The sequence below is a fragment of the Stylophora pistillata genome, chromosome 6 (assembly GCF_964205215.1).
Source record: "Stylophora pistillata chromosome 6, jaStyPist1.2, whole genome shotgun sequence".
Lineage (NCBI taxonomy): Eukaryota > Metazoa > Cnidaria > Anthozoa > Scleractinia > Pocilloporidae > Stylophora > Stylophora pistillata.
In genome coordinates this window covers 18,698,717-18,718,363 of record NC_142524.1, presented here as the reverse complement: position 1 = coordinate 18,718,363, position 19,647 = coordinate 18,698,717, and the positions used below count along the sequence as shown (strand labels likewise).

General features: G+C 39.4%; 2 protein-coding genes across 2 annotated transcripts; both read left to right on the top strand.

Annotated features, from left to right (window-relative positions):
* Positions 1 to 14: 14 nt before the first annotated feature.
* Positions 15 to 13,703, top strand: LOC111346314 (protein transport protein Sec23A). The gene is made up of 22 exons (XM_088725782.1): positions 15 to 210; positions 486 to 604; positions 739 to 796; positions 1,922 to 2,008; positions 2,821 to 2,901; positions 5,311 to 5,382; positions 6,074 to 6,160; positions 6,329 to 6,426; positions 7,198 to 7,342; positions 8,202 to 8,261; positions 8,391 to 8,489; positions 8,635 to 8,750; positions 9,130 to 9,253; positions 9,588 to 9,668; positions 10,062 to 10,151; positions 10,329 to 10,525; positions 10,623 to 10,761; positions 11,377 to 11,450; positions 11,968 to 12,055; positions 12,376 to 12,462; positions 12,546 to 12,701; positions 13,245 to 13,703. Exons 1-22 carry the CDS (start codon positions 109 to 111, stop codon positions 13,401 to 13,403), a joined length of 2,319 nt encoding a protein of 772 aa, XP_088581908.1. The 5' UTR covers positions 15 to 108; the 3' UTR covers positions 13,404 to 13,703.
* Positions 13,704 to 16,482: 2,779 nt separating this feature from the next.
* LOC111346318 (uncharacterized) lies at positions 16,483 to 19,625 on the top strand. The gene is made up of 2 exons (XM_022953606.2): positions 16,483 to 16,687; positions 18,127 to 19,625. Exons 1-2 carry the CDS (start codon positions 16,615 to 16,617, stop codon positions 19,392 to 19,394), a joined length of 1,341 nt encoding a protein of 446 aa, XP_022809341.2. The 5' UTR covers positions 16,483 to 16,614; the 3' UTR covers positions 19,395 to 19,625.
* The last annotated feature ends 22 nt before the right edge of the window (positions 19,626 to 19,647 follow it).

Here is a 19,647-nt window from a genome sequence, read left to right as displayed (position 1 = left end):
CACTAGTTCCCAGGTTTCAGCCATACCGGCGACGTGGCACAAAAGTTGTTGGCGATTTATGTTCAAATCCTTCGTCTCATCGAAACTTGTGGTGGATTTATTTAAAAAATGACGACATACCAGGACTTTATAACACAGAATGAAGACCGAGATGGTGTTAGGTTTAGCTGGAATGTTTGGCCCTCGAGCCGACTGGAAGCTACGCGAATGGTGGGTAGAGATACGTTCGACATTGTCATTGCTACATACATACATACATACATACATACATATAATTTTTGTTAAGGCAGGTCGGTTTGTGGCAACCCAAAGGCTGGTGTGGACCTGCCAGGAACTAAAAAGGAACTACTTAAATATATGGACAATTCTAAGGAAAAAGTAAAGAAATTTCAAGGACTTAAAAGTATAAAAAATCCGTTTGCTTTGATGTTATCACACAGTCGCTACCAACGACTCAAGTCAGAAATCTCATCTCGACTTTTTAGGTTGTTCCCGTTGGTTGTATGTACACACCATTGAAAGAACGGCCAGACCTTCCTCCAATCTGTTATGATCCTGTTTTGTGTACAAGGAACACCTGTAGAGCAGTATTGAACCCGTTTTGGTAAGATAGTAAACGATGTAACTTACATGAAATTTGACATTTGATAAGGGAATTTGGATTACGTACTTCTCCAGTGGTTTGTAATGCACTTTAATATCGCAATATACTTATTTCTTTTATGTTTTTGTCCATAGTCAAGTGGACTATCGATCCAAAGTTTGGCACTGCAATTTTTGCTTCCAAAGAAATGCGGTAAGACTTGTTTACGTGATTATGATGAAGCACACCTAACATTTTTGATAAGACAAAGTACTGAAATGTGAAAAAGCTGTGATTGTAGCAAGCTTGTTCGACTAAAAAAAATAATCTACAACTGTACACACGCGACTTGTTCATCTCTCGAAATTCGTTAATCAAATGGGAATGAATTATTTTCATGTCTAGTAAGCGTTATATTACTTAGTACTACACAGGATAAAGGTAGTCATGAAAAGCTCTCTTTTGGTGGCTAATGTGGTCATGACCCTTAACAAAGTCATCACTTTAAGAACATTTGTATGCCACTCAGTCAATTTAAAAAAAGCAACGCGAGACTTCTGTTAGGTATTTTCAGTGAAACGCTGACAAACACCAGAACTTGCAATTTAGAGCAGTCACACATTTCACCAGCTGCAAACAGAGGAATTTTCTTGCCATAATACAGACATCAAAACTTAGCAATCAACGCTAACTGACCAACTCTTCTTACACTAGTTTACTACAATGATTAATTTACTGAATTTTTTTAAATGCAAATTTTCCATGAACACATATTCAAAGGAGTCATGGGGAATAAGAATAATGGTTCTTGTGTTGTGAAGAAATCCAGGGAACCTGGAGAAAAACGATTGAAGGAAAGCCAAGAACCCGTAGCAAACTCAGCTCACATGTTAGGCTATAGTGTGTAGGTCTTGAAATCCAACTCAGGTTATGAAGGTGCTACAGTGGAAGCAAGCCCTCTTACCAACATGGCTCCAATAGTTACCATCATAGTAAGGGGTAATATTGAGCTACAGTGTACTGGAATTTATGCATTAAACAAACAAACCATTTTCCCTTAAATTTGATGACGGCTTGAGTTATCACTTAAAAAAAAAACAACAACAGCAAAAGTAAACCAGTTCTCTTCATGGCTACTGTTTACACGGTTACTTCAATCATGTAATTCTGTGAATATCGCAATCATTTTGAGACTCCAGGTTGAAACAATTTAGTAGAATAGCTTTATATTACTTGGATAATGATATATGAATACATTTATAAACTGTATACTCTAGCTTTGCTTAAGATAAACTATGATTAATTTTTTGCTGATACAATGTATTTTGTCATTCACAGTTTCCTCCTCAATATGCTGGAATATCAGAACAACACCAACCTGCTGAACTTATCCCTCAGTTTTCAACCATTGAGTATACTCTACAGGTTAACTAATAGTTTGCTTAATCACAGCCATCTATTTTCTTTGCATTTATCAGAAAATAACAGTATGATGTTGTTCATGCTTTTTGTGGGAACATTATCAATTCAATGATAGGAAACATCAATTTGCTTCATTTTTTGAATATGTAACACCTGTAGAAGAGATTGTGGCCAGTGTACATTCACAACAGATGAAGTTCTCATACAAATGTCATGGGACTGGGAATGACTTACTCCGACTATCTTATTGTTGATTAATAACTTTGAGTAACCCCTCATCTATGATCCGAGAGCAGTGTGGGGATTCTATAGAAACCTAAGTCCACTTTTTGATGAAATCCCTCTACCCAAAGGAAGCCATCTTTGTACCAAAACCCTCACATGCTTCCATGAAGTAAGACCTCCCCCATATGAGGTCCTGGATCAACAGCTGGAAGGACAAAGGATAATATTCCATTTGTCCACCAGATGTAGATAAATGTTCATTTTATAAATTTTTCTACTTTAATTGAGTAGATGGTGTTAATTTCAAAGACAGATTTTGACATGCAGGTTTTTATGACATAACCACTTACATCCCACCTATACTTAACAAAAACAGCCCACAAATTGATCTTTGAGAGAGGCAACCCCTGATTTCACAACAGCAGGCTAACTAAAGAACCTCTAACATGGGGAATGACATATAGAGGAGGGGGTGGGATGGGATTGGTGGTTCTCTGTACCTTGACCCATGCTCTTTTTATACCTACACGTACAAATTCAAAACATTTATGTTGTATTTACTCTGCAACACAATGTACCTTTTCCCCCAGCGTGGAGGTACCTCTGGTCCACTGATATATCTCATAGTGTTAGACACATGTATGGATGATGAAGACTTCCAGGCTGTCAAGGTCTGTTTTTAATCAGTGTACGTTGTACTCGAAACCTAAGTTTGTAAAATACACTTAAGAAATGGCACAGGCACATTTTGGTACAACATGTTGTGTTGTGGTTGTAGTTTAATAGATTTGAAGTATTCAGCCATTTCATCATCCTCGGAGACCCAGGGGCTGTGAGTCGATTTCAAGCTAGGGTGGAAGAGCCCCTGAGGACATTGTCTTACAAGACTAGTTCCAAACAACCGCAGTCGTTCTGGCATCTGATTGGTGCCAGAAAATCTGTGTTTTTCTGCCCAATCAGAGTGAAGTGTGCTTTAGAGTCCTTTTGTGTGTTTTAACACGGACATATACATGAAGCTTAGTTGCTCGCCGTGTTTGTTTGGGCCATGTGACGGAGCTTTGCTTGAGGTGAAAAGTTTCAGTCTTAGTACACAATGCAAGAGAAATCGATCAGATTGTCCGCAAAAATCTTACTGGAAATTACACTGAATACTTCGCAGGTATCACAAGAGAACGTGTTTAAAAGTTTGCGAGGTTCGTATAAAACATAATGGTTGTAGGCGTTAATATGTCACTTTAAACGTTCAACAAGATGTAAACTTAAATCTTTCCAGATTTTTTTGTATAATTTGCTGTGATCGAAACTTTGCCAATCCCGTGAAGTTACTTCGTCGCACGGGCCATGCAGGGGCTTTCGAATCCCATTTGAAATTTTGCCAGTAAGGCTCAAGTCACCACCCTTGGTAGTGTTAGATACCAACAAAGAGGCATCGGTAAAAATTTCCCATGGGCAGAGTTTCCAAACAAGAAAATCAAATTGTTGCTGTTTCCCAGTTTCTACTAAAGGAACATTTGTCAAGGTATGCACAGATGCAAAACAACGTATGTTGAAAAAAAAAGAAAAGCTAAGCGCGGAAACTTTTGTTTATTAGATGCTGGTATATGATCCTGTACTAAGCTGACACTTACAATAAAGCAAACCCACCCTTTCTATCCAATATTTCTTGGTCTTTGGTTTTGTTTTCCACAATGAAAGCAGCATCGATTCCCATTGATCTGAGGTATTTAACTTGGTCTTCAACAATCGACAAAAGAAGTGAAATGACAATGACCAAGGGACTAGAAGAGAATCAGTGGCCTTTCGAGCCCAAGAATTTGAACACTCTAGGCTGCAGTTGAAAGATTAAGCTCTTTTCAAACCCCATTGGTAACTGTCCAAAAACCTCTCTTCTTCTCATATGTTTTCGATAACAAGTTTTTGTGCAGATGGTTCGCTAACGGGAAACACAGCTGAGCTTTCTGTAAGCGCTTGCTGGAGGTCATCCACAAACTTAACATTCTTTGCGACCTTGGCCATATTGTGAAAGACTTTACTGTACAAATTGTTAAGGTTAGATTTTGGCGTGCACAGAAAGCTACATAAGTGTAAGCGCCAGTTGCTCGACATACCTGCGTGGCCCGAGGGATGAAATAACTTCACAGGATTGGCAAAGTTTCAGTCACAGCAATTTATACAAAAAATCTAGTAAGATTGAATTTTACATCTTGTTGAACATTTAACGTGACATATTAATGCCTGCAACCATTATGTTTTCTATGAACCTCGCAAACTTTTAAACACATTCTCTTGTGATACCTGCGAAAGTATTCAGTATGATTTCCGGTAAGATTTTTGCAGACAATCTGATCGATTTTTCTTGCATTGTGTGCTGAGACTGAAACTTTTCACCTCAAGCAAAGCTCCTTCACACGGCCCAAACAAACACGGCAAGCAACTAAGCTTCATGTATATGTCCATGTTAAAACACACGAAAGGACTCTAAAGCACACTTCACTCTGATTGGGCAGAAAAACACAAAGATTTTCTGGCACCAATCAGATGCCAGAATGACTGCGGCCATTTGGAACTAGTCTTGTGAGACAATGTCCCCAGGGGCTCTTCCACCCCAGCTTGAAATCAACTCACAGCCCCTAGGTCTCCGAGGATGCCATTTCATATAACAAATAAATAACTGGCAAATCATGATAAAATCATTTTTGTGTATATTTCTGCACATTTGTAATTTTTCTACTGCACATATGGAACTACATGCCCCAGAAGCAAGTGTGATTCCCAGACATCATGCACTTAAAGCATCGAGATACTGTAGTGAAAGCATCAGGTCTCTCTCTTTCTGAGCCACCCTCAGAAGATGCTTATGAGCAATCCATGTCATTATTCTTGTTGTTTCTCTTTGTCTTTTGTGTACCCTGACAAGCAGCTTCCCTCTTCAAGAAATACTTCCAATAGCAGTATGCCAGTGCTCACTTCTGTTTGAAAAAAAGAATAATTCTAAAAAGGAAAAAAAAAAGATACATTAAGTAACAAACTATAAAGATGCAGTAGGATATTCATCTTGAAATGCTTTTTTTCTACTGAAGGAATCTCTGCAAATGTCTTTGAGTCTAATGCCACCCAATGCATTAGTTGGTCTCATCACATTTGGTAAAATGGTGAGGAACTCTTTTATCTTGCTGTGTAGTAAATTACTCTGTGTAGTAAATTACCTTGTAGATACGTCATTGTCATCAGTCTATCTGCATGTAATATACATAATTTTACAGTGTATGAGTTGTAATGCACTGATCAATTCAAAGCTTCAATGTTCCCATTTCTCCCTCCCCCTCCCACCCAGGCAACCCATGGTCATTTAACTGTTGTCTGAGCCCTGGGGTGAGGAAATTGAAATTTCCCTGGGTGGGTGGGGCAGGGAATTTGAACCAAGGTCATACACATCTTTTAATTTTAAGTGTGGAGTAGTTTCAAGGTAAAGAGACAACTTTCATAAACAAATAGCTCAGAAGAAAATAAAAACCAAAACTCAGCACCAAAAAGTAATACATAATTTTGATAAAATCTACAACATGTCTTGGTCACTTGAAGAATGGTTCAAAAACAGTTTTTCTAAATTGGAGCATTTGAATGCAGTTTTTGCCCAGGGGGTGGGGTGGGAATTCGACTGAACCAATCTTCAAGGGTCGTAATGCCTCTAGTGTTCATTGCAGAGAAATAATATTTTGATCTTGGTAATGAAAGAGTAAAACACTAAGAAGTTAAAAGTATTTTAGAATAAGGTACTAAATAGTGATAATTAAGTTTAGAGAAAGTTACATCGATCATATTATCTTTTCATTACTGTTTCAGGTTCATGTCCATGAGCTGGGATGTGAAGGTTGCTCCAAGAGTTATGTCTTTAGAGGAACAAAGGACCTTAATGCTAAACAAATACAGGTTTGTTGGTGTGTAGAGTGCATATATGTGTTACATTGCTGTTCTCGTAAGCAAGGCATGTTTCCTTTACAGAATGGTAAGGAAATTCATCATCTGGAGCAGTTTCTTTTCCTTTTGCCTTTCATGAAGATCATCCATAAGATAACTGATGCTTGTGCATTTTTTTAGGACATGCTTAGCTTAGGAGGCAGTGGGCGAGGACAACAGCAGCAAATCAGAGGAGGACCTGTACCACCTCAACAACAGCCCAATGAAACATTTAACAGGTATTCACACTGTAATTACAACTAAGCATTTTATTTGGATATATCAACAAAGTTGAAATGGTAAATTGGCCACTGTAACGATTACAAAAGCTGACGTTTTGAGCGTTAGCCCTCCGATGAAGGGCTAACGCTCGAAACGTCAGCTTTCGTTACGGTGGCCAATTTACCATTTCAACTTTGTTGATATATCCAAATTGTTTCGTGACCCCCACCGATGCAGCCCCAAACAGTTTCTTTCGAAACTATCAGCCTTTAAGCATTTTATTGTTGCTTGTGTAATGTGAAAATATACCAGTTTGCTCCCAAATGATCTTTAACTGTTTGTGGTAATTTACCTACAATCAGCATCAAAATTGTTTACACACTGATCTTTTCAACAACCTCTTATTATTACTTCAATTTTATCTCTTTTGCCTTCATTAAGTAAATCAGTTCCCCCTCCCCTCCTCCCAAAAAAAAATAATGCGGTATCATGATTCCACAAACTTTAGCCAACATTGAATGAGGGAGGGAGGGAGGGGACTGTTAATGATTTATGGTGAGGTAGAAACAAGAATGTTATTTTTCATGTAAATAGAACTCTTCAAACAATTTTTCAACTTATTTTTATGCTGATTGTATAACAAAGGAGAAAAATAAATTGGAGTTGTATGAAATAATTTTCCCCAGGATCAACCACAAGTACATTGGTAGGCCATTTTAATGTTTTTTGGGGGGCTTGTCATGACATTCTAAACCTAGAGTATGAGGTGTTATTGTCTCTTTGTTTAGGTTTTTGCAACCAGTCCACAAATGTGATATGAGCCTTACTGATCTATTGGGAGAACTTCAGCGAGATCCCTGGCCTGTTCCTACTGGCAAAAGGCCCCTAAGGTCAACTGGAGTGGCATTGTCTATTGCCATTGGTTTGCTGGAGGTGTGGTCTTGTATATAATTTATGTACAATTTCATGCACACCAAAAATGTAGACACACTCCTAACATCTTCTGTTACATTTCAAAACCCATGTGTAATGTTCTTAACTGTAACCACCTCCCGGTTAGCTCAATTGGTTAGAGCACTGGATTGTTGTGGGGAAGGTCGAGGTAGATGGTGCGAGCCCCGCCCAGACCAACACTCAAGGTCTTAAAATAACTGAGGAGAATGCGCTACCTTTCTATAATATCGAGAAATGGATAGACATTCTAGTCTTCTCGGATAAGGACAAATAAACCGTAGGTTCCGTCTCCCGCATCTATCAGTTAGTTAATTTGGTTAGGCAGGGGACGCTAAAGAACCCACTCATGAGATTACTGTGATGTGGTCTGGCCTGTTTACTGGGAATTGGGGGGAGGGGGGATCTTCAAATAAGTTTCTTTCGATTGTTTGTAAACTGCTGATGCAGTCCGGTCAAAGTCCCCCTAAAAGTGTTGTGATGCGCATTTGATCATATCCACATGTTAATTTGCGCAATATAAATATTAAATATTAAATTATTAATTTTGAAGGAATTCCTTTTAAGCAAACAGTTTGCTATGATAAATGATTTGTAATTAATTGGAGCAATGAAACAGTTTTACTGCAAGTTTTGTACTTTTTCAATTTTAAAAGGCATAATTTTCAAAGGCAGCAATTTAGTTTTTCCTGTCTTGTTCTAAGCACCTCATGGTCTGAAATGGAAGGTGCAATCATTATGATGAAAATCTGGCTGGGATAAAGTACACTATAAATGTACTGGCTCTAACTTCACATCACTAATAGTGGTAAATACCAATTATTATTTTTTTCTCCTTCAGTGCACCTATCCTAACACTGGTGGTAGAATCATGCTGTTTATGGGAGGACCTGGAACACAGGTATACATAAAGGCTAGAGTTTTATATCAAAGCAAGTTAACAAAGCACATCAAATTGTGATATTCTTAACTTGAGCGCAAGAGTACATATAGTTTCTCAGGCAATTATTGCATGTGCTGTGGTCACCAGGGACCAGGCATGGTGGTTGATGAAGAGTTGAAGAATCCAATGCGATCACATCATGACCTTGAGAAAGACAATGCAAGACATGTCAGGAAAGCTATCAAGGTAATAAACATATATTACCTATATATAAAATAATCAACTGTTCTCAAACTGACATGTTTGAAATCTGCTCTCTTAACATTGCTTTTAAAAGTTTCTATTAGCTTTTTAGTTGAGTCAACAAGTAAATTGTTTGTCTGACTTACAGCATTATGAAGCATTGTCTCGCCGTGCTGCAGAAAACGGGCATGTTGTGGATATATTTGCATGTCAGTTGGATCAGACAGGACTTCATGAGATCAAGAGTTTTCCTAATGTTACAGGGTATGTCTTGAGACTGTTCTGTCGCACCAAATTCTGTTCAGCATGCAAAAGAAGTTAAAACATTTTTTGTCCAGCTCATTTTTACTGTGTAGCTATACACCCGACACTGGTCAAGTTCACTGACCAGATTAATATTTTAGTGGCCAATTTTTGTAAATTAATTTTCTTCACATTTTTATTTTCTATTTAGAAAATGCCATTTTTAGATTTCAAAAGTACTTGAGCTCAGGCTCTCATTTCCGGGAGCTTTCACAATGATTGTAGTATGCCTTTGTAAATAGCAGAGTTTTATCAAGTTTTACTAATTTGGTTTAAATGATACTGTGCTTTGCTTTACTATGGTGCTGTACCATACTGAAAAGTACCGCTTTTCTGTTAGGGGTTACATGGTTATGGGAGATTCATTCAACACAGCACTTTTCAAACAAACATTTCAGAGAGTGTTTTCCAAAGATATGCGGGGAGAGTTTAAGATGGCTTTTTGTGCTACACTTGAAGTGAAGGTGGGTGGATTACAAGTTTCTTAGGATACAGCAAAGTCCACTTCTTAGTTCTAAATGCCCCCTTTTCAATTTAGACCAGTTTTAGACTACTTTCAAACGATTTACAGCCCCCTCCTATGCAACCTCCCCATATGTTATCCTTGACTGAATTTGAGGATTATCACGGATCATGTAGTCTGAGTGACCCAAGATTTGATCAGCCAGACCTTTAACAAAATTAATAATCAGATTCCTTTCACCACACCTATTACTGACCATGAACCTAATTTGAACTATAATTTGTGCATGGGTTGTTAACTCTAGCCAGCTGCTCATGAATTGTCTTTGATTTCAGACATCAAGAGAATTGAGAGTATCAGGTGCCATTGGACCATGTATATCATTGGACAGAAAAGGACCAAATGTTTCTGAAACAGTAAGACCTACTTTCAATTTAAGATGAACTTAAGGAAAATAATGTTACCAATACTTTCTAGCTGCCATGCAAGTGCACACTGCATACTCAACTAGAAAAGAAAATGGCTTCTCATAATAAGAAACTAATTTGATTTTTTTATTTTTGGCATTTAGTAGCAAAAATTGTTCTTTGAAGGAAGTTAAAAAATAATAGGTATTTGTACTTCAAGAAGATATGTAAACATAGTATCGATTTAAGCCCAAAAGGGAACCAGGCTGAGAATTTATGAAAAGGAATTAAATTGTGTTCAATGTAATGATTACTAATCAAAAGACAGGTACAACAATACATATCTGTGTTACATAATTATATATTCCTTTCAAACTTTAAAAACAAGACCTGCTTTTATAGGAAATTGGAGTTGGTGGAACATGTGCGTGGAAGCTGTGTGGACTGGAGCCTCAGACAACACTTGGAGTCTTCTTTGAAATAGTTAACCAGGTGTGCCTCTTTGTTTTAAATGTAAATCAGCTGTGAATTAGTGTTAACTAGCTACAGTTCTACTGTATGATTTGAGCAAGATACTGTTCAATCCTTGAAATCAAGAACAGTGCTTGTGATCTTCCTTCTGTGGCTGTTAAAGAGAAAATTTCACCAATTGTCTATTTCAAAACCCAGCACACGGCCCCAGTTCCCCAGGGAGGGCGTGGCTGCATACAGTTTATCACACAGTACCAACATTCCAGTGGCCAACGGAGAGTTCGAGTCACAACGTGCGCGCGAAACTGGGTAGATGCATCAAATGTTCAACACATCGCTATGGGGTTCGACCAGGAGGCTGCAGCCGTTATGATGAGCAGAGTAGCTGTTTTTAGGTATGGCAGTGAATTGTGAGAAGTAACATTTTCGGTGAAAAACACTGTTGTGTGTATGAAGTACGTTATCTGAATATGTTGTTGTGTTCTGTTATAGAGCTGAAGGTGATGATGGACCTGATGTGTTACGCTGGTTGGATCGCATGCTCATTCGACTGTGTCAGAAGTTTGGTGAATACCATAAGGATGACCCAGGCTCTTTTCGTCTGGCAGACAACTTCTCTCTATATCCACAGGTACGGTCGTTATTATTTTCTCAATATGCAGAATTTCCCAACTTTAGCTGAGTAAAATAGGTTGTGGTTATTCATCGCGGTAAATAACGCGTTAAAGTGAATTGCAATCGTTTGTCTTATGATGGGGTCACTTGCGATGTGGATCGCGCTGTTTCGACTGCATACTGCTAGTCTTCGTTAGACGACGAGGGAGACTTGCAGTGTGTAGTCGAAACGTCGCGATCCACATCCTAAGTGACCACATCGTGGGACAAATGATTATATTTCTCTTTTACTTGAGTAGGTGTTCGCTTCAGTGTTCCCTCTCAGTACAGGTTTCATGCTTCTAGCAGTGATTATCATGAATGTTGGTGTTGTTAATGTATCAGGTAAACTGAATGTGGCAAGAGTACCCTATAACCCCATACATTAATTATGCATTCCACTTCTTTGTCTTTCACGACAAAACTTTAAAAACAAAGTCTACTAGTCTGAATGCATAATTAATGTATGGGGTTATATGGTACTCTTGCCACTGAATGTTCTACTGATCTATGACACATTCTAGTCGCCGTCAGGCTCTGCACTTTGCGTTTGTGTAACTGTAAATAATATTTTTCATCCTTTGTGTTGCAGTTTATGTTTCACCTGAGACGGTCACAATTCCTTCAAGTGTTCAATAACAGCCCTGACGAGACAGCTTATTACAGGTACAATTTTTCTGTTTTGTTACTTGACCCCAATATGAACATTGAGAATGTATTAAGGTTTTAAGGAAGCTTATTTCTGTTGCGAGATATCAACTTCTACCTAATAAGGTTGAGCACTCTCGTCACCTGTTCGCTGGATAATGTTCGGATTCTATAGGGAGAAGTTACATGTTAATCACTTCTGGGAGTTAAAGTGTGTTCAAAATAATGTCTTTCTGTCACGTGATGAATGGCGAGGGTGAAGTCCGAACACTTAAAAACTTAACAAGACAGGATCGTGCTTTTATCTCATTTTTTACAACTTCGCGTTGTTACGTTGCTTTATTCACTGTCTATCCCGGAATAGACAGCGAATAGCGTAGCTAATTAGACTGCAGCAGGGTTTTATTTTATTTTCAGTTATTCTGATCAATTATACTAACGATAAATAGTGATATGAGGCACAGAGCGACATATCGTTCGACTTAAAAGGAAGTTAAATAGATTATAATCGCGTTTTTTATATTTTACATTGCAGACATATCTTGAACCGTGAAGATGTAACGAACTCGTTGATTATGATTCAACCTATCCTATACTCGTATTCCTTTCAAGGACCCCCTGAGGTTAGTTCATGGTCAAAATGGAACCTGCGTTTCGGTACTGCGGGGTTCTGTTCTTAAAACCAAGCAAGGTTCCAAGGGAAATACAGAGGCATTTGAATACTGAACCCAAACCAGGAAAATTCAAGCGAGTCGAAGTATTATTTCAAAGGAAAGAATGATCGATTGTTTTTACAATGGTCCAGTGGTTTGATTTACAGAGGCGTAACAGAAAAGAAAGAACGACCAAAAAAAAACCGTTTGCAAACTTTGAATTTATGGTCAAGGTCTTTTTAAAGGAATCAATGTTACCGATTATTGTTCCTCCATTTGATCTTTTTCAGCCGGTGTTGTTAGATTCTAGCAGTATTTTAGCTGACAGAATTCTTCTCCTGGACACGTTTTTTCAGATTCTTATTTTCCACGGAGAGGTACGTTGACAAATTACAGTTTCATTAGATTACAAAGTGATGGTTGGATTCTCATTGGATTCTATTTTATGTTCTTTATGTAGACAATAGCACAGTGGAAAAAAGCCGGGTATCATAGCGATCCACAATATGAAAGTTTCCGCCAGCTTCTTCAGGCTCCAGTTGATGACGCAGGTGAAATCCTACAGGTTCGCTTCCCCATGCCGCGTTACATAGAGACTGAACATGGCGGCTCTCAGGTAACATTCTGTTTTGCTTTTTGATTTTTTTTTTCTTCTGCATGGTCCTGTTTGTAGTTGTCTTTTGTGTGTTTTGTGTTGTTTTTTTTTTCTGTGTCATCTTTGTATTATTACTGCAAATGGCAGATTGTTTCGTGAAAGGGAAAGGTCGTTTTAGAAATGTTTTCTTGGAAGGGGGCAATTGTGCAGAGAGAAAATCTACGCAAAAAGATGTGACCCATGCCGGACAGAAATACGACGCTCTTCAAAAACAATTCGCACACATTCTCATTCCCTTAAGACATGAAAAGCCAATGAGGAAAGCATATCGTACAGAAATAGTATTACCGACTTGTTCGAGGTGTAATTCTTCGTTTTTCCATCCATGACATGGAACCATGGGACAGACTTTGAGGCTCTGTCCGGACTTTCTCCAAGTCCAACCAGCGGTTTAAGGTGGAAGCCAAGGTTGATTTGTGAAGAAACCCATTTGAAGTTCCTCCCATAGACCAAGACTTCTAATGCGTTGCGTAGGTGACGTAACTTTTCTTCTGTTTTTTCCAGGCTCGTTTCTTGCTGTCCAAAGTGAACCCGTCCCAGACCCATAACAACATGTTCGCTTGGGGTCAAGATGCAGCTGGGGCCCCTGTGCTTACTGATGACGTCAGTTTGCAAGTGTTTATGGAACATCTCAAGAAACTCGCTGTGTCTAACACTTCCTAAGCAAAGCATTCCCTGGGGCTCCGTCTTTGGACCTTTCCTTGGGAGGAATCCTAGATATCCCACTGAAAGTACCTAGAGAGGACTCCCTATATGACAGATCTTTATAGCATTTTCAAAGTAGTAAAAGTACATGTTGCTTTAATAGTCTCGTCCCTGATATTCTCTTGATTGCTAATGGTGAATACACGCAGGTACTTTGCCTTAAAAAAAAAAAAGAAAAACCTTAAATTTGTGTTGGAAGTATGTTTCCGCGAACCAAACCCTGAAATTTTATTAAAGTACACTAGAGAGGCAAACATATTTTTGCCTGTTTTATGTCTTAGAAATGATTATCGGTGGAAAGCAAACACGTTGTCCTTTTTGTGGCTTGCATCCTAAGACACAGACAAGATTCTGATAACATTTAGTTACTAGATTAGTAGTAACATTTAGTTACTAGGTTACTTGGTTCTCCAAATTCATTTTCTGTGGTAGTCAACTGTAGGTGTAAAGTTTCAGGGCACTGAAGTGAATCAGGAACTCATGGTCCAAAGGGTTTGTTTCGGAGCAAAGCGTTTCTAGAAGTTTGATAGATTCCTTTTGATGAAAAAACTTCATTTTCATTTTCCCGAAGGTAACTTTGTCACGAACACCGACGGTCGAGCAGGATTGATTGACGCACAAGAAGAACACTTTTTGACTAGCGCACGGCTGAAAGCCTGTCATGTGACTTTGTTGACTTGTTTTTCTTGCAAAAATATGTAACTAATAGCTAATACTTCCAATCTCTACCTAACTAGCCAATCAACGTACTCGAAAAAAAACTATTCACCTGTGTGGCATATGCCAAACCTCTATATTGTTACAAATCCTAATCCTGCATTTAAACTCCCCGGTGGTAGTCTCCTTCACACCGCAAGATAGCTAGCCTGCAGGCTAACCAATCCTACCTTCTTTGACAAGTTGTGCGCCTGTCCCTCCCCCTCGTGATTTTTGTGCCTACATTTGAGACAGAAGTTGTTGGATTAACGACTCTAAGGAGTTTAAGCAAATCACTACGGCTGGGGAGAGTACGTCGTCGTAGCCCGCCAAAATTCAACTTTAAGCAACGCGAACTACAAACCTAGTACGGCTGAGAAGTTTAAAACCAATAAATTAAGCTTCTTCGCGGTAGTTTTTGCACGTCTAAAAACTCAAAATGACTTCGTTCAAAGGGACGAGGGATTCCAACGTTTGGAAAAAAAAATTGTCAGCGATCCTGTGCACAGTGAATGAGTGAATTAAAATATTTAAGCTTACGTATTGTAAATTTGCCAGTTTGGAGCTTATAAACACCAAAGCAAAGTTTCTACAAGGTCCCTCATAACCCTCGTCATTCTTCGGCCTCAGCTATTTGAATTTCAAGTAGTCTTTGAGGTTTGAAAAGGAAAAGTTAGACTTTCTACTTACGCATTTCTCCCTGCGTTCGCTGCGTTCTCCATGTGCGCACTGCTTCGATCCTTCGACAAACCTAGTCTCCCTCGCAGCCGTTTTTTCAGATGTCACACAACGCTCCCCTCATTTTGGGGGAGCGTTGCGTGACATCCAAAAAAACGGCTGCGAGGGAGACTATCGACAAACCCGGCTGCAAAAATAAAGGCAGATTCACTCGGTAAGGGACAGCAAGCTTGATAAATATTCCCGATAAGCTACTTTTAAAGATGTTAAGTGTATTTCAATAGGTAAAATTGCTCAGGAGAATGTATAAAGCGAAGAAAGAAGCGAGATAAGTTCACGTACCACAGACTACGCCGAAACCTTCCCACTCGCGTAGAAGGATTTCCCGCTACGGCAGGCTAAGGCTGGATGGGAACCACTGACATGCGCAATGACTCGTTTCTGGACAATTTTACTTAAGGTAGCCGTAGCAGCGCCAGCCGTAGTGATTTGCTTAAACTCCCTAGTTGACGCGCACCAGGTGTTTAGTTCGTGAAGAGAGACACCATAATACCAGATCTGCGCTAACAGAAGCGATGAATCCCTGTCACTCGCGTCCTGTCATTCCGTTCTTGGTTAAACCTTCTGTTATGAAATATTTAGTTGGATTTGGATACATGAGTTTTTGCCATCAGAATGCCTAATTCTCGGATTCTCTGAACTTGAATGTCGTTTCTCGAAGTAGTGATGTTGTGTACCTGGGAGTTCAGCCGTCGCCAACAAAGTATATAGGGGGACTATAGCAAATTGACTGCGAGTGAGGGGGGATCATGACAATTAGGGGGCGATCAGTTCAATTTTAATGCGACACAACAAAATCCTCTCAGCCCTTTAGGCGAGAAGAACCGGTCCCTTAAAACTGTGTAGTTTTATCCGATTATTCTGCAGTCATTAAGTGATTCGATTGATTGAATGATTAGTGGCTTACCCTTGGTCTAGTTAAGACTGATTCTCGAACAACTTGTCAACAGAAATTGCCTCGGGCCTGCGCTTGTTTTAGCTTTGGTAGCGAAATACTGATTGCTTTAGTCGGAATCATGAAGTTCATGTATGATTTTTTTCACATTTGAGATTCTCGTGTTGTTGCGTTCTGATAATAAATGTTAACTCCTCCAAGGCCACTGAACCCGCATACCCACTCACACTCACACTCACAGATGATGTATACAAATCTTCAAGCATAGAGTTGGTTATTAAGGAGGAGAGAAGTGAAAGGTGTAATTGTTGGTCGATCAGAAGACTCGGCGAATGAAGATTCAGAAGAACTGAAAGGACAAGTGTTGCTTCTGCCATGTTTGAGGTGCTCCGCCAGTTTATGCTTTTGTCTACGTCCCAAAACTTCGCAACACCTTGTGCCAGTATACAAAGCACTAAGAATGGCATAGTTTCCGACTCTAGGTTTAAAATCACTTTGTACATAAATTTAAAAAAATTGTCATGATTACTAAGTTGACAGGCCATCATGTACTAAAAGCAAGACTATGGTTGACCCTAACAACCCATTCATACCAGGTACTTTTAAATTTTTTGTCTGTCCCTTGATCTGATCTGAACCATTCAAACACAGCAGGTAATGTTTTACAATCAGCTGGTGACCATCCACATGTCTGCTCCGTTTAAGTGGATTATTTGTTACATGAAAAGAGCTTAACACTGAGTACCCGGCACTTGCACTGCCTCCACGGTCATGTCAATTCCATACATTTCTTTTCAGAGGTAAACATCGTGGTGTTGTCGACAACAACCGTAATTCTTCATGCAAGTGCTCCTTGTTTTAGGAGTTGTTTCGCTGTTTCTTTTCGCGACTGAAGGACTTGGCGCAAAGAAAGGTAAAATGAACTTCCGCTCGTGTATTCAACTGAAGAAAAAAAAATGCGACTATACTCTGTTGACAATGCTCTGATCATTACCAAATTACAGGTCTCTAATTTCTGGTTACTCTCGCATTACACACGATTTAGCCTGCCTCGGTACAATCATCGTGTGACAGATTTTCGTGCGTTGGGTGAGAAAATTTAGGTCACCGTTCTTCAAAATGCGAAATTACCGCCGAGTACCAGTTTTCCTCAATAGCATTATTTTAAAAATTACCTCCACCAATCCACTACCTAACTTGACTCCATACGTTCTTAAACCTTTCTCGATGTACAGCATACACCGTAAACTGCCGTTTGTAAGCCCTGGGATTATATAACAGAAGGTGGGCTTATAAACGGAGGGGCTTACATCCCGATGCGTTTTTTATTTACACACTTTGAATTAAGCTTTAAAACGTCATAATAGATCGGAGTTTTTCAATACAATTGGAACAGAAAACAACGCGAACAAAACTTAAAATTTATATTCACAGCAGGGTTCCTATCCCTTCATAGCTAAAGGAGAGTTTATATGGGGGGTGGGGAGGCTTATAAACGGATGTACTTTCTTTACGGGTAGATAGGCCCATAACCGGGGGGGGGGGGCTTATAAGCAGCAGTTATATACGGTATCTCAACAAAGTATGTCAAATTGAGACATATCAACGAGACTGTTCGGCTTCCTAAAGGATCGTGAGCAGAACTTGTCTGTCGAGAAGGGTAATGGGAATTTTGTAAAGATTTATGAGCACTTTTTTATGGTATGGAACAATTTAATATCTGTTGAAACCATAAGTTTTGACATGAGGTACGTAGAGACTGTGGTTAGACGCTGGGCTGCAGAAAATGGTTTCTACGTTCAAGTTCGCGGTACCTCTACACACAGAAATAGAAAAGGTAACGGCGAAATCTAACGATTCTCCATGGGGAAACCTGCAATGGACCACCCTTCTCACCAAAACGAGGAAATACTTCTTACGTCAAACTTCGAAATAAAAGATAAACTCTGCTACTCTTTGACCGCTCACCTTCCCTGCCATAAAAGACTTCGCGAAGTAGCATAACTAATTAACCCCGGCCGGACCAACACTCAAGGTCTTAAAATAACTGAGGAGAATGTGCTACCTTTCTATAACATCAAGAAACAATAGACACTCTAGTCTTCTCGGATATGGACGAATAAACCGTAGGTCCCGTCTCCTGCATCTATTAATTAGTTAATTTGGTTAGGCAGGGGACGTTAAAGAACCCACTCACGAGATTACTGTGATGTGGTCTGGCCTGTTTGCTGGGCCCGCAGTAATGGGCGCAGGCTGTTGTGGAGCCCCTGCCTGTCGGCGAAGCTATTAAATTAAATTAAATTAAATCTTGCTATTTAAAAGTTTGTTGACTCTGCAAAATGATTCTTTTAGGACATCATAGGCACCGCCTAAAGGAGTTAGGGAAGCAGAGGAGTCTTGGAGGAAGCCTAAAGAAGAAAAAAATACCTGATAACGACAAACATAAACTTCTCATTGGACAGAATTCAAGAGCAAACCAGACCGCCAGAGAGGCCAGAGAAGAAAGCTTTTCTTTACTAAGCAGACCTTACAAACTAGAAAGTAAACAAAAGAAGGCAGCTAAGCTAAAAAACCACAATTTCGTAAGCAAGAGCTCTCCGCAAATTTCTCAGCTAAGCCCTTTCATTTGGCAGAAATTTGGAAACAGCCGCACACCGAAAGCATCTCTTGTTAAAGTTCCCTCTAGTGCACCAAGAGATTCATTTGAAATAGTGAGCGAAGAAAATGGATCCACTCAGAGTAAGATGAAGGATGAGGTGTTGCTAGAGACCTTGATGCAAACTGATACTGACTCGGATTCAAACCAACCAATCACAGGCGATTCTGAACAGGATGGAAACGCGGATGGCTCTGTCCCAGGAAACGTTCGCGGTGGCGTAAATCATGTTGCTAAAAAGGAGAGACCCGACGATTCAGACGAAGAAGAGCTACTACACAAAGATGACCTTGAAACAAAGGAGCGTTCTAATTATGACCATGACAAAAATATTGACGATGACGACGATGCAGACGGACCAAACGATGATAATGAAGACGAAGATAACGCCAAAGAGAAGAAACCCGAAAAAATTGAAAATAAAGAACCACAATTACAGAAGATGAAACATGACGAAAATCAAAACATTTCACCTTACGAAATATCGGATCAAATGAGCCAAGACTTGACGCGTATTCATGGGGGCATAGAGGATCAAACTGCCACCCTTATAGAGCAAGAACGTCATCTTCAGGCCATGAATGAGCTAAGGGCGTATTCCGCACAGATAAAACAAAAAATGCTTCAGCGTTTAAGATTCAGTTATGGAAACATTGTCAATCAAAACGGCGTCGTAGTTCCACAGTATTACATTTCACAGCCCTTGACTGTTCCTGGGGTAGCAGTTAAAGTTCCTTCACTCGTAAGACCATCAGGCCTAGTTCTTAGGGCAGCCTTTTTGAAACCCATGCAAAGGGCTGATTCACTTCCGCAATCAAACAGTCAAGGATATAGTATCAACGTTAATGGCTTGCATGGAGTATTCTCCAAAACACCAGGTTATGTTGTAAGATTTCATTCACCAGATAGTGAAGTCACGGTCGTCAAAAAACAACATGTAACGGATCCAGTAGGAGTAAAATGACTAAAGTGATATATCAGGAGGAAGAAATCACTTAACTCTGGTCAAGATTAATTGTTGTGTGTCATTTTCCTTGTCAGTAGTATCAAATTTTGCTAAAGGACAATAATGCATTTTGTGTTTTGACAAAATGTGATCGCCGAGGGCAGTAGCAACTTGTAGGAAAATTAAACTTAGAAAATCTGGAAAGCTTTCAAAAATAAACCACGTAAAATGGGTCCTTTTCCCAAAATGTAGTTTGCAGAATTCTATACTC

Coding starts and splice junctions, on each gene's coding strand:
- LOC111346314 (XM_088725782.1), top strand. CDS start 109: ATGACGACATACCAGGACTTTATAACACAGAATGAAGACCGAGATGGT. Junction 6,427..7,197: donor CCCAATGAAACATTTAACAG/GTATTCACACTG, acceptor CTCTTTGTTTAG/GTTTTTGCAACCAGTCCACA. Junction 10,526..10,622: donor AGCAGAGTAGCTGTTTTTAG/GTATGGCAGTGA, acceptor GTTCTGTTATAG/AGCTGAAGGTGATGATGGAC.
- LOC111346318 (XM_022953606.2), top strand. CDS start 16,615: ATGCAAGTGCTCCTTGTTTTAGGAGTTGTTTCGCTGTTTCTTTTCGCG. Junction 16,688..18,126: donor AGGACTTGGCGCAAAGAAAG/GTAAAATGAACT, acceptor TGATTCTTTTAG/GACATCATAGGCACCGCCTA.